The sequence below is a fragment of the Balaenoptera acutorostrata genome, chromosome 17, assembly GCF_949987535.1.
Source record: "Balaenoptera acutorostrata chromosome 17, mBalAcu1.1, whole genome shotgun sequence".
Classification (NCBI taxonomy): domain Eukaryota; kingdom Metazoa; phylum Chordata; class Mammalia; order Artiodactyla; family Balaenopteridae; genus Balaenoptera; species Balaenoptera acutorostrata.
The window spans coordinates 14,660,119-14,674,656 of NC_080080.1; the positions used below are offsets into that span (position 1 = coordinate 14,660,119).

A 14,538-nucleotide genomic window follows, 5' to 3' on the forward strand; every position below is an offset into this window, starting at 1 on the left:
TTATTCAATTTAAAGACCCTGCTGGTCATACGTCTACAGACTTTCGGGGCTGAAGGGACAGTACAGAACATCTTATTCAATATCTTTATTTCGTGGCTGAAGACCCCCCCAGCCCCAGGGGGCTGAAGCCACTTACCGAAAGCCACGGAGCAAGGCAGAGAACAGCCAGGACGTGGTTGCTTCCGATGACGCTTCAGGATCTCAGAAGGCTGCAGCAGAGTTTCCATTATGGCATCAATTATCATCACACTGATAGGCCAGCTACTGGAGCATTCTGTGCCCATCAGAATGACAAAAGCATTTACATATTTGGAACTGTCAATATACAAAGTAAATACAGGTAAGGGAGCTGGCTTTGCTTTACACCCTCATGCTATTCTTTACTATCCTGATAGAAAATGCTTGCAGTTGGGGGTGTTTCTATGTGTTTGCATTTCAAACATGCCTTCCAAGACATTTTTTTCTGTTAAAACTATAATAAAAAACAGTCTGAAGGATTAGAAATAGAGAAGTCTGGCACCACCGAGGCTTTACCACTGGAAGCATTTACACCTCGGGAGGCGCACAGATAGGACACACACAGGTAATCAAAGTTTTATTTAAAATTGCAGAACGCTTAAAAATAAACAATATAATACGCTTGAATGTTTACTGTAACATAGAAAAAGGCTTCCTTCAGTTTTACCCCAAAGTATGCTATGCAGCCAGTCGAAGTGCTCTGACAAGCATCGCTCTCTACAGGTGGCTGGGGTAGGAGGTAGGCTGCGGAGTTCCCTGCAGGCAGGGGGCTCTTCCTAGTTGGACTGACGATGTTTTTTCTTGTGACTCTCAATCGCCCTTCTCAGCGCCTCATCCTGGATGAGATCAGACATTCTCACGTCTGTATGGCTACAGCCAATTTTCGGGCAACTGTGAGGGATGAGAAGATCAAGTCAGGCCACTTCACCTTAATGCCTTCAGCATGAACTTCTCTCACACGCAAGAATTTAAACGAAGGCATTTTTTTTTTTTAAATTGAAAGAAAGATTCTTTAAATTCTATAGTGTTTTACAACTTTCAAAAGTTTCACACAGGTGATTTCATATGATCCCATAATAACCCCTTGTTTTTCTTCTCACCCCTATCTTGCCCCTCCCCCCTCCCTCTCCCCACCGATAGCCACTAGAGTTTGTTCTCTGTATCTGTGAGTTGGCTTCTTTTTTATTAGTTTGTTGTATTTTTTAGATTCCACAGATAAGTGATATCATACAGTATTTGTTTTTCTCTGACTTATTTCACTTAGCATAATGCCCTCCAAGTCCATCCATGTTGCTACAAATGGCAAAATTTCATTCTTTTTTATGGCTGAGTAGTGTTTAAGGGAGGACATTTTACCAAAAAAGGAGCACACTTGAAAAATCAGGACCAATGTGCACTCATTCATTTGTTTACCGGGTGCCCACCTGCGCCAGGGCCTGTCCAGCACCGGGGGCAGGGCAATGCCCACTTCACAGCGCTCACTTTCCAGTGGGGGAGACAGATCTTCGCTAACTCAACCGCATAGATGCTTGCTGTGAGTTCATGCGGCATTAAGTGCTGCAAAGGCTAAAGAGCAGGGTCAAGGGAGAGGGTGTGAGCTAAGGGGCTTATCTAGAGGGGGTCAGGGCAAGGCTCACTGGGAGGTCTTATCTAGAACAAGGGCTGCATGAGGCTCGGGCTGGGGCAGCAGCACGTGTAGAAGTCGAGGAGATAGCCGCTTGGTGCCCGGGAGCAAGAGCAAGGTCAGTGTGGCTGGAATGCCCAGGGCAAGAGGGAGGGCATTTGGAGATTTGGTTGGAGGGCGTGTGGGGCTTTGGATTTTATTTTAAATATGAAAACAATGGAGGGGTGGAGATAGAGGAGGGATGGGATTTGGCTTACATTTAGAAAACATGACTCTGGCTGTTTAATACAGAACACAGGCAGAGGGGAAGCAGGGAAGAGAGGGGGATTGTGCAGCAGCCAGCAGAGAGAGGGCGGCTTGGATGAGGGTGTAGCGGTGAGCAGCTTTGGGATACAGCCAGAAATAGAACCTATGGGACTTGCTGATGGACCCGATGTGGAGGGTAAAGGAAAGAGCTGAGCTTTGTGCAGAGTCTGGCCTGAGCCGAAGGGGACTGGTGGTACCCTTCATCTCCATGGCAACAACTGGAAAACCGGGTTGGGATGGAGTCAGGCAGGAGTCCTGGTTGCTACATGTTCCCTCTGAAATGCCCACTAGTCCTCGCAGTGGAGAGGCTGAGTGGGCTGATGGGGACTCAGGGGAAAAGCTGTGGCTGAAGAAATCAGTGGGTGAGTCACGGTTCTGTTTGGATGTGGTCTCCTCTGAAGGCAGTGGGCTGGATGAAGTCACCTGATTTCTTCTCAACATGAACCAGACTCTGGTAGAGTAGAGTGCCCAGTTTTGGAGTCAAGCCAACCTAGGTCTGAATTCTAACTCCACTGCCTACTTGCTTATTATGAGACCACCGGCAACTCACTTTACCTTTTGGAGCCTCTGTGTCCTCAGATTTACAAAAGGGGCAGAATCCCAATTTCACAGGGCTCCAGGCAACATAGAGCTCAATAACTTTCATTCCCTTCACCATCTCCTAGGACTATCACCCGTCTCCTGATGAAAGCTGCTGATCTGTCTATAGATTGCATACCTCCAACGCAGACGGGCGCACATTCGTGCATTCATTTGACCCTTTTATGTGATTGGCCCTGTGCTAGTTCTAAGCACCCAGCTGTAAAATACAAATATAGGTTCCTGCCCCACACAGAGCTCTGGCCCAGTGATCTGAGACAACCCTCCAAAAAGCACAGATCAAAAACAACAAATTCAAGACAAAAGCTGTAAACCAGAAGGGGAAGAAAGCAGATCATGGGAGCTCTAATTTGTCCAGCAGTAGAAAGCTCAACAGTTCAACACAAAAGTGAAACTTTTTCTTGGTCTTGATTTCTGGACCAAGGCATCTTTACATTAGAGGAGCATTAATCAATGTAATGAATAATATGCTTGCTAACAATATTTATATTTAAAATACTGAAATGTGTCCTGTATGGTTGGGGACATGTGTTAAAATGTGACTAAAGAAAGGCAATCATATGAAAGATGCTGGGGGTGATTTGGCCCAGGTATGATGATTTGGCTTTGTGCTGGGGAAGGATTGGAGGTGCTTGAGAAATGCTTTACACTGGTTTAAAACACCCTGTTGTCTCAAAGTGAATTCTTTCTTTCAGTATGAAAGTAAATAAGGTGAGATTATGAAAAGGATATGGACACTTTCCTGACTTCAGCAAAGGCATTTGTCATCACTTCAACTGCCATGACATGGAAATGCAACCTGAAGTCGGTGGTTGGGATGACCCTCAGTTAATGCTTATCAACCCATTGATCATTCGCACTGACTGCCAGGCTGTAGTCCCCCCACTTCACAGAACAAAGTCTTTAGCACCAATAGTCAGACAGTGAATAAGCTGTTTTAGGGAAGTGGAGAGTGGGGTGGGGAGGACTTCCTGATGACATCAGTGGTTTTAGTCAGTAAATGAGAGCATTCTGAGAATGTGTGGTGGGATTAACCACACCAGTCAGCTGCAGAGCTGCATGCACATTATCCCAGGGCCACCCGTGTCACACAAAGAGGTCTGAGCTCACTTAGGGTATCAGCCCAGGGGACAGAGGCATTAACCAAAAAGCCCTCCCAATGGGAGCCAGACAGCCTAAAGACACAACTACAGGCTCAAGGGTGAAAAAGACCTGGGCTCAAGCCTCCTGGCTGTGACACTCTGGGCAACTGATGTCATTAATGGGCCTCAGTTTCTTCCCCTAGGAAGGCAGAGCATAGGGTTGTTGTGAGAATGAGTAGGATGCGTGCGACAACGGTCCAGGAATTCACTCAGGTGCTCAATAAGCTGGTTCCTGCTCTAGGACACAACTTCCGTTCTCTAGAACCTTGTGGAGAAGAACCGGGCCCACCTACAATGCTGGCAGGAGGCAGGCGTCGTGGGAGCACAGGGGTGGGGCACCTTGCGCAGCACAAATGGGGGTTCCAGGAAGGCTTCCCGGAGGAGAGGTCGATGCAGGAGAACCTTGTTTCTCACCTCGTCTCAAATAAACAAACACAAGTCTCTAAAGAGGATAAGACAAGGTCATAATGACATGATACTGAATCAGGGCACTCCTCCCCTGGAGAAAGAACACTCTATAAGCATTAGTGCATTCATCCCCACGACATCCTGGTGAACAAGATAGGCGTGGCAACACCCAGTCTTAAGCTCTCGCGTCATTGCTGTGCAAGAGTCAGACCTACAGGCCTGGAAGGAGAGGCTGGGTCCTGAACTGGGGTCACTGACAGGGCAGAACATTCCACTGCAGCAGTGGGCAAGCGTGTAAGTGTCTGCTGAACAAAGGGACCAAGTCGTAGGGGGTCCCAGAGGCTGTGGGGACCCTTGGCCTCAGCATCAGCTGAAAAGTACAGGATTCTGGGTCTTACGAGCTCCTGGATCTGGGCCCCAAGAATTCCAAAGTCCAGCCCAGCTCTAGAAAGCAGGTCTGGAAATGTGAGTGGGATGGATTCCCATCATACCTAAACACAGAGTGTAACTCTATCCTACATCCTCTGAGTCTAAAATAATGTGTCACTAAGCAGTGAGGTAAGTAATACAAACATGAACAGTCTTGACCTCAATAACCCGACTGCTATTTGTTCAGCACGCTGTAGTCCAAAAAGAGCTTTCTCCTAAGTGCTTTGCTTCTCCACTGCCAAGAAATTTGCTGGTACAGACCTGGACTGGAATTCCCCACTGTTCCTTTGATCCTGAAATTCTGTGAGATGTCGCTATTTCCATTTTACAGATGAAGACACTGAGGCTCTGAGAGGTTAATGGACTTGTTGGTAAATGGTTAAAATAGGGCCTCCAAGCGCAATGCTGGAGTTCTGTTATTCAACGACACATTTCTATTCAACTTAATTGTACTCTCCGTGCTCTTAAATGTGACTGTTTGTTAATATAGCCTCTGTTCTTAAACAAAAAAGGAAAGAAATGACTATGGATAATAGGAAATGTCTTATTAATATGAAAATCATAAGGCAGCTTTATTAGTAAGATAATAAACAGCCTGATTATTAAGAGATGTGTTTTAAGAAACTATTCTAGGGCTTCCCTGGTGGCGCAGTGGTTGAGAATCTGCCTGCCAATGCAGGGGACACGGGTTCGAGCCCTGGTCTGGGAAGATCCCACATGCCACGGAGCAACTGGGCCCGTGAGCCACAATTACTGAGCCTGCGCGTCTGGAGCCTGTGCTCCGCAACAAGAGAGGCCGCGATAGTGAGAGGCCCGCGCACTGCAATGAAGAGTGGCCCCCGCTCGCCGCAACTAGAGAAAGCCCTCGCACAGAAACGAAGACCCAACACAGCTAAAAAATAAATAAATAAATAAATAAATTTATTAAAAAAAAAAAAAAGAAACTATTCTAACTATTGTATTTAGTTAGGGCTAAAGTCTCAACAATGGAGACTTTAAAATGGAGTCAGTGCCAGTAACACAATGTACCTGGAACTCCTGTCTGACAAAACATAGTTGGAACCAACAAGGAGGAAAAACTGAGATTCCTCAGACTGGATGTGTCACAGACACTTTTAAACAAAGGGAATCCGGGACTGCTCATTGCCCTAACATGAGTCCTGGGAAACAACACTAATTCGTGTTTAATCAGGAACCTCTGGAGGAGGCTTTGAAGAGGCCCTGGATTCTAACCTGTTGCCAAATACAATGTACCTCATCCTCAAGATCCTGTCACTCCAGCACTGGCTCCTGTGATACTCAACTCGCTTATCTCTCATCCCTTCTCTCCTGGCTACGTCTCAGGCTGCTTTGTTGGAGTCTTCTTCCTTTGATTGCCCTTTCAAAATGGCAGAATGCTTTTTTGTGGGTCTATGTTAGGTGCTGGGGGAACACGGTAAGCAGAGCAGAGCTAGATCCTGGCCTCGCGTTGCTCAGAGCCAGGCCAAGGTCCCGTCCTTGGAGGTTCTCAGCTGGCTGTCACATCTGGTCCAGAGCTGTACCTGTGCTGGTCTGACTCTTCTGTATCAATAACCTTGCAGTCAACATCTCACACTCAGAGCTCTCTCCCGAGCTCAAACACCCACATTTTCTGTGCCTCCTGGATACTTCCAGATGGCTGTATTGCTAGGACCTCAAACTCAGCATGACCCAAACTGTGCCTCTTATAATCCTTCCTAAATGTGTTCCCCTTACGACCTCTCTGTTGGCTAATGACGTTGCCATCCTTCTAGACATCCTTCCAGTTTAGAAATGTCAGTCATCCTTCCACTTGTTCCCTTCAACTTCCGGCTACCAAATTCTATCCATCGTACCTCCACGATCACGTGCCTCCTCATTTCCTTCCACCTATGACTCCTGCCTCAATCCCAGCTCTCATTATCTATAACTTACTCTACTGCAAAAGCATCTAAATTGACATCTCCACCTCATGCCTTTATTCATCCATCTCTTGAACTGCTACTGGAGTAACTTCCTAAAACCCAGGTTGACTCGCCTTATTCCCTCAAAACCCTGCAATGTTCTCTCATGCCCACAGAATAATGGTGGCAAGAATGATGATGAGGATAATGATGATGGGATAAAGTTTACTGACCATGTGACAGGTACTTTAAGTGCTCTACATATATCTTTTTCAAATTTCAAACATACCAATGAGGCAATTACAACTATTATCATCAATTTATAGATGAGGAAACTAATGAAATCATAACATTTAACGCCCTCTACAATGAGTATAGAATAGAGAGAGAATTTACATACACCACTCCCCTATTGCTATTGTCCAGAACATCCTTCTAATCACCGGCTAACATGCAATAACTGTCGCTGTACCTACTCTCCCCCAAGTGGAACAGACTCTGAATAGGGCGAGCCTCTTGGCTAGAAAGAGTCTTCTTCACCATTCTCGGAAATCCTTCTCATTTTTCAAGGCCCAGCAAAAATAGTACCTTCGCTGTAGTCCTTCCAGACTTCCTCCACTTGGACTTAACTGTTCTTACTAAACTATGAGAACCTGCAGAGTTTGTGGAATCTGCACCCAAGTTATAGAAGTATGACAGAAAAATACCCACCTTTTCCAAATGACCGGTGTTACTCAAGTGCTTCCAAACATCATTTGCAATTCAAAAAAGGCAAAGGACATTAGAAAGTCAAAGTATGTAATCAAGAAGATGCATTTAAATGTGAGCCTGCTCTGGGAGTTGCTCCCAGCCATCCTGTGACTTGGGAGAAATGTGCTTTTGTATCAGTGCCTGCCCTTTTCAAATCTGACTCGAGAAGAATGTCACAAACTTTAAGGAGGAAGAGCTGTGACGTAGAACTATCTGGGAATACCTATTCTTAGCAATTCTGTCAACAAATTAAAATTTTGCTTTTCAGAGAATAAACATAGAAAAAAGTTAGGAGAAAAAGAAGGCTTAGAAGTCCAGAAACAAAGAAAATTACACTCACAAGGGAAAATGAAAGGTTCCTTAGGGAAATATGATATCTCAGTTGTAAGCTGGAAAGTCAAAACAGATAAAAATGTGCTCAAACAATCTCGATTTTGTAATCATTAGGCAGTTCTTCTAGAATAAATAGGGCAAACTACTTGACTGAATGACCATCAAGATATCTGCAGTCTCAAATGCCCTATCTTTAAGTCCACACCCAGATGAGGAGTGGTGGGGAATTCCAGTTCTAGGTCTGGACCAGCAAATTTCTGAGTGATGGAGAAGCAAGCCACACATCAAAGGGACTGTTATCACAAGTCCATTGAGAACTGGTCACACCTGCAATTCCATTCCTTCCACAAATCTGTGATAAAAGCACAAGAAATGCCAACCAAGTCAAAGCTAGGCTAGCCAACCCAGGCTTCTATGTTATCATAGAAACAGAGCCATGGTCCTCCAGGGTTGGAGCATGTGTGCTTGTGTGTGTGTGCGTGTGTGTGTATGTGTAAGAGAAAGGGGTAGAAATATATATATAAAAGAAGGATTCTCTAAACATTCCAATTAAACATTTTTTTCTCAGTGCAGTCATCCATGAATTTACTTAAACCATTTGGGAAGTTATTTACGTAATTAAAGATACGAAAAGTTTTCCCGGACAATCAAATCTTGATCATCAAGACCAACTGGATACGAATTCTTATCTTAGAATGATGACTTAATATATTTTTTAAACAAACTACCTGTATTGCAGGATGCCAAAAAAAAAAAAAAAATTTTTTTTTAACCATTCCTTCTTGTTTGGGTAAGTGCATATAGAAAGGGGAAAAGAAATCTCTCGGTATGACAGTTCTCTATTTTTTTCAGGCTCCAGCACAAATTCATAAAAATTCCTATTATCTAATGATTAACATCACATCCAATTCCTTTTTCTCGTGTTCGGAAGGTGTGGTTGAAGCTCCTTCAGTTTCTTCCTGAACAGATTACTGATTTGTTCCCTCATGTCCTGTTTTTCCATGTTGACACTATCCCTCCAGCTGAATGGACTTCAGGGGAGAAGTTTAAATGCCTTTTCCTCCAGCGTGAACGCACCGCCTCGGACTGACCACCCCTGGGAAGGTGTCACTTCCCTTCTTGCGGCAACTCACCAGGCCTTTTTCTTCCGCTTGTGCTTGGACTCAATCATGCGAACAATGGCTTCTTCTTCATAGGTGTGGCCACACACTTTATTTTTCACTGGCTTCTTCATTTCCAACTGCAATCAAGGAGACATCAGGCTTTCAGGAATGATAGTGATCAGCTTCCAATAACTTCTCCAAGCCAACAATTATTTGGCACTATGTCTGCCTAGACCTGGGGCTTCCGAGGTTTAACCTCCCCATCTCATGGCTCTAGATAACTCTTAGGGCAGGTGACCACATCAGAAAATGCAGGGAGACCAGTGGCACCAATGACACTTGGCCTGTGGGCCAGGAATTTATTCCTAGATCCCTAAGGGCAACATTGACTGAAAACTCTTTCCCAGGTATACTCTTCAACTCTCATCCCTGTCCTTTCCTCCCTCCTCAACTCTAGACATGAAATGAAGTCAGAAAGCAAACAGGAACCCTTTGCCTCTATGAAGTGAATTGCTTTTTCTTTCAGGGGAAGGAGGAGGAAACTGTACCTGTGTAATGGGGCAGATGAAGTTGGTCTGACTTTGGGTCACAATCATATCTTCATCAACTCCTTCCGTGCCGTCAGCCTCTCTGTCTGCTTGAAGACCATCTACAGGGAAAAAGGGAAGTTGCTGAGTCTTGTTGGTCTAACATGTCAAGGACAGGAAGGGATGGAAGGGTCTCTTTGGTGTTAGCCCCTGTGCTAGGTAGGCGCTTGGATGCATATTAACTCTTCCGCAGGGGAGGCAGGACTCTGTCCATGTTTGGTAAGGAAACAGATTTGGAGCAGCGAAATAACTTTTTCAAAGTTACAGAGAGTGAATTTGTGAGGGAGTACTGTTCACTAATCAAGAATGTGGCTTTGGAGTCAGAAGGACGTGGTTATCTTTGTCACTTCCAGCTGTGAGACCTAGTGCTAGCAAGGTCTGTTTTTAACGTCTCTATAACTTTATTGCAAAGATTAAGAGGTGAAGAATTTAGTGTGCTCTGCACAGCTCCTGGCACGAAGACACATTCAATAAATGATAGTTACTGTTGGACAGTACAGGGATTCTCAGACTTTTTGGTCTTAGAACCTTTTTGTACTTTTAGAAATTATTGAGGATGCCAATAAACTTTTAAAATGTGGTTTATATTTATCAAGATTTGCCATGTTAGACACTACGACTTAGGAATTTAAAAATATGTATTTATTAATTCATTTAAAAAGAACAATCCCATGACATGTGAACATAAATGACATTTAAAAAATTAAAAGTAACTATATTTTCCAGAACAAAAAAAAGTTAGAGATAAGAGTGGCATTGTTTTACATTTGTGAAAATATCTTTAATGTGTGGCTCAATAGAAGATAGTAGGATTTTGATATCTGTGTATGCGTCCAGTCTGTCATGATATCACATCACATAGTCTCTGGAAAAATTCACTTATGAAAAGAAAGAGAGTGAAAAGGGCAAATGACATCTTAGTATTATTATGAAGATAGTTTTGACGTTGTGGGTACCCTGAAAGGCTCTCAGAGTACCCTAGGGGTTCCTGGCCCACACTTTGAGAACCACTGAGTAAATGAGTGGTAAGGCTAGCTTTGAATATAACTTATTTGATTCTAATATCTGTGTTCTTTTCATGGTCCTTGCCCCTCACCAAGGGAAACTAGATAATAGATGGCTTCTGAATGGGGTACTGAGAGAATCTCGTATGAAAGCCTTTCTTTCTGGAGAAGGCAGACTTGTCATTCTGCACTGAAATCAAAGATCAGTAGTGTTTTAAACACAAGTGTGACAGTGCAGTGACAGTGTAGTCCTTCCTCCTCCTTTTTCCCCTCCCTTCCTCTCTTCTCTCTTCCCTTCCTTCTTTCATTTTGGCAAAATATTGAATATAGACATTAAAAAGTGCCTCGCTTTTAATGTGTGAGGGAAACCCTTTTCTTAAGTTGCGATGGTTCTGCACATCTTTTAGTTCCTACAACTGCTGGCCCTGGCCTTCCCCCTTGGCCAGATGAAGTATATGCTGGAAAAGTACTACTGGGGGCAGGAAAAGGGCCACAGAGCACTTGTTCAAGGTCACCCAGTGAACTTACGGCTGAAACCCAGGGATTCTGCCCCCAATTACTCTGTTTTTTTGGTAGGGGTTTCTCTTTGTTTTAGCAACTAGTGCTATTTATATGCCAGCTTGTTGTATTTTCTTAGAGAAATGTCCCCCAAACAGCACTTATTCCTTGAAGAAGGCAAGAGTGAAGCCCTCAGAGCTTAAGATTTCCCAGACAGAGCATTTTCTAACCATTGGTCATTAAGGTACAATGCCTGGGGCCTTTCAGCTTTTCAAGGGTCGATAAAAAGGTCTGAGACCTTGAAAACCATTTACTGGTTTCAAAACAGGATAACTACAAAACGGAAAATAATCAATTTTAAAGGTCTACAAAATGTAATGTTGGGTTAACTTCATTAATTGTTGATTTGGTAATCAAAAGTATTTCCTTTGGAAGCAATACATACGCTGGATTTAGGTTTTAATTTAATAATTCCCAAGTATGCTAAGATAATTGCTGAGAAATTAATAGCCAATTAGAGGTTAAATCACTTACTTGTAGCCAACCGTTTTCCAAAGCAAAATTGTAAAAATATCTTCAAAAAATTTTGCCAGCAATAAAATTATATTTAATGTGGAAGTTGCCATAGTTTAGTATGTTTGCTATGATGTGAGTTGGGGCTTCTGAAATAATTTTCCTTCGATCTATGAAGAGTCTTTGTGCTTCCCAGGACCTGTCTTTGGTATGAACAGCGCAAGAGTCAGACTCTTAAAAGAGTCCTCTTATCAACCCAATGATTCTTCACGATGGTTCAGGAAAGTTGGACAGGTAAGGAGAAAAGTCAAGGAGCAGAGCTGAGAGCTATTCTGATTCTTTGATTCACTTTCCAAAGCCTCCTCTTGCGGGCTGCTGCCGCCCATTTCTGATTGTGCGTTTGACAGTCAAAATAAAAGTATCTCTTTGTCCATTTCTTACAGGGCTTACTCTGAACTGATAGATTTCTGACTGTATATGTTATACTGTGGAATTCACCAGAAAATCTGTTGGATGAATAACAGGGTTCAGCCAATGTGAAAGACTGTGGGTTTTTCATTTTTTTTAATTTTCTATTTTTAAATTTCAAAAAGTAGAGGAAGCAAGAAAGCACAACTCAAAAGCAATGCCAACCACTAGGGAAAGCTGAGTGGGGAACTTAGAAGCTGTAGGTGGCTATCAACAGCAGCGATCACGAAAGAAGAAGGTGACATAAGTGAGACTGGGAAAGAATGCCAACGGTGAGTAATAGCCCAAGGACCGAGAGTCTAAAAAGAGAAAGAGCCTCAATAGCTAAACTTCTCTTGAGCTAGAACATTTCCTCACCCGAAATCTATATTTATAGAAAGTGATATTAACGTTGGGATTCTACAGTGTGCTAAAACAAAAGGTCACATCTGGCAATAAATACCACTTACACTAATCTATACAGAAAGACAAAACTTTTTGATAAGCCCGCTGAAAGGAAGATTGGAGAGAAAAAATACAGATCGTCTACTAGAATCACAAAAGTTTTAAACTGAGGTTATTTATCCTTATTCTCTCATTTCCTGGAGAAAACGGAGATCCAAAGACATTATAGGTTTTGTCCAAAGTCATGCAGGGAGTTAGTACAGAAAATCAATGTATAGCTCTACTTTCTTGGCCTGCTTAATTTGAATACTAAAACCAGTGTATAGGTTCTGGGAGCCATCCCTCCCTCCCCCAGATTATTATTTTATTAATAATAATACCTCAAGTTTACTGACTGCTACATAGCAGCTACTATGCTAAGCACTTTATATACATTATTTCATTTAATCTGCACAAAACACCCATGAAGAACAACTCTATTGTTATTCCTACTGAATAGACAAGAAAGCTGAAGCCTCCACAATATTTTTAAGGCAAAAGTAGAAAATATCAGCATTATAATAAAGAAATAAGCGGATTACATCTGTTTGGTATTCAAGAGATCTCAAAAAAATTTCTGATTAAAAAAGGAAAAACAAGATGATGAGTCACACTGTTTTCCATATACATAAACAAGGCATGTTGTCAGAAGTATACGCGCCAGCTGTCAGCTTCCGCCCAGATGGGCAGATCTCAGACCCACACCTAACATCCATGCCCGGGCCCAGGGCACCCAAGCAAAGTGCTGAGGAGGGAAACCTGGGCATGAACTAATATCTACAGAGCACCCAGGAGGGATGTATCAGGACTGAGTTAGTAACTTGAATGGGATTTTTTTGATGTCATAAAATAAAAACCAAAAGGAGAAGACATGAAAATGCTTGTAGTAGTAATTAAGTAAACAATCAAGGATTTCCAGAAGTCTACAAATATTCCCCAGTGATGTAAGGTTAGGAGGTCGGTGAGGGCAGTTATTGGATCCCAAGATGTGGGTTCATGGTTAGTCAGTGATGACCGCCAGTGAACAGCTAAATCCTCATCTCAGTCGTCCTCCTCCTAGGTGCTCAAGCCCAAACCTTTGGAATCTATCTATCTATCTACCTATCTATCTATCTATCTATCTATCTATCTATCTATCTATCTACCTACCTACCTACCTATCTTATTTATTTTGGCCGTGCCGTGCGGCATGCGGGATCTTAGTTCCCCAACCAGGGATCGAACCAGTGCCCCCTGCATTGAGAGCGTGGAGTCTTAACCACTGGACCGCCAGGGAGGTCCCTGGAATCATTCTTGATTATTCCTTTCCCTTCATTCCTCACATCCAAACCACTGGCAAGTTCTGTTGACTGGTTCTCAACTATATTCCCTAAATCGAAATCTAGCCTCTTCTCTCGATTTCTACTGCATCTTAGTCCAAACCACTACGGCCTTCTGCCCAGACCTATTCAGGCGCCTCCTAACTAGAATCCCTGCTTCTTACAGGGGTCACCACCTCCTCCCCTCCACCCCCACCTGCTTCTTACAGGGGCCTACATAGCCAGCTCCTCTGACCAGTCCCCCTCTCACCCACCGTGCTCGAGTCCCACTGGTCTTTCCTCTGCTTCTGGAACATGCCAAGCTCTTTCTCATCTTTGGCTGCTATACTAACCTGCCTGGAATGTTCTGCCCTCCGGATCTTTGCTTGTCCTACTCCTTCTTGTCATTTTAAAATGTTGGTTTAAATGCTGTCGCCTTGGAGAGGCCTTCTCTGACCGCATAAGCTAAAGAAGACACCAGCCCTCCTCTACCCCGTCGCTCTGTTGTGACTGCACAGCGCATCTCTTTAAGTGCTACTTTCTTGTCTGTCTCCCTCTCTTCTACTTTCCCCTACTTCTGTTCTCTTCCAGGAAAGCAGGGACTTCGCTGTCTTGTTCATTGCTGTTTCCTAGATTCTAAAATGTCCTTGGCATGTAGTGGTAGCACGTTCAATAAGCATCCCATTAGTAAAGTGCTTCATCCAACAAGGCAGGAGTGGGCATACTTTTCACAAGGATATACTTAACATATTTAACAGATGCGGCAACACAGACACACACACGTCTCACACAATGATGATTTTATAGGTTTTAGGCAAATGACACAGAGGACTTCACTCTAGCTTGGGGTACAGCCTTGGACCCTGAATTCCATGTCAAAGGCAGCAAGTAAATGTTACAATTATAGCAGGCCGTGTGGTAATTACAAAGGAGAATCCAGACATGGTTTTGTGGTCAGAAAATACACTTGGGCCTGGCCACACACAGCCCTAATATTAGTCACTTGTCTGTCTTCAGGCAACCCAAATTTGGCTGACAGACAGTTTTACGCCAGCTGGGAATAAAAGTTGATTGCTATGTGCTTTTTCAATTAAGCCTCGACATTTTTCTAAAAGCACTTTTCTCTTAAAAGT

The 14,538-nt window shown here is 43.4% G+C and overlaps 1 protein-coding gene across 1 annotated transcript in view; it reads right to left on the minus strand.

The window, feature by feature from the left end:
• Positions 1–582: 582 nt before the first annotated feature.
• Positions 583–14,538, minus strand: part of NSMCE2 (NSE2 (MMS21) homolog, SMC5-SMC6 complex SUMO ligase) — a 224,351-nt gene continuing 210,395 nt past the window's right edge. Inside the window, exons 5-7 of the mRNA XM_007188885.2 lie at positions 9,163–9,263; positions 8,645–8,751; positions 583–909 (exon numbers count right to left, since the gene is read on the minus strand). Of these exons, the coding sequence (XP_007188947.1) occupies positions 795–909; positions 8,645–8,751; positions 9,163–9,263 (323 nt within the window). The 3' untranslated portion in view covers positions 583–794. The remainder of the gene's footprint in view (positions 910–8,644; positions 8,752–9,162; positions 9,264–14,538) is intronic.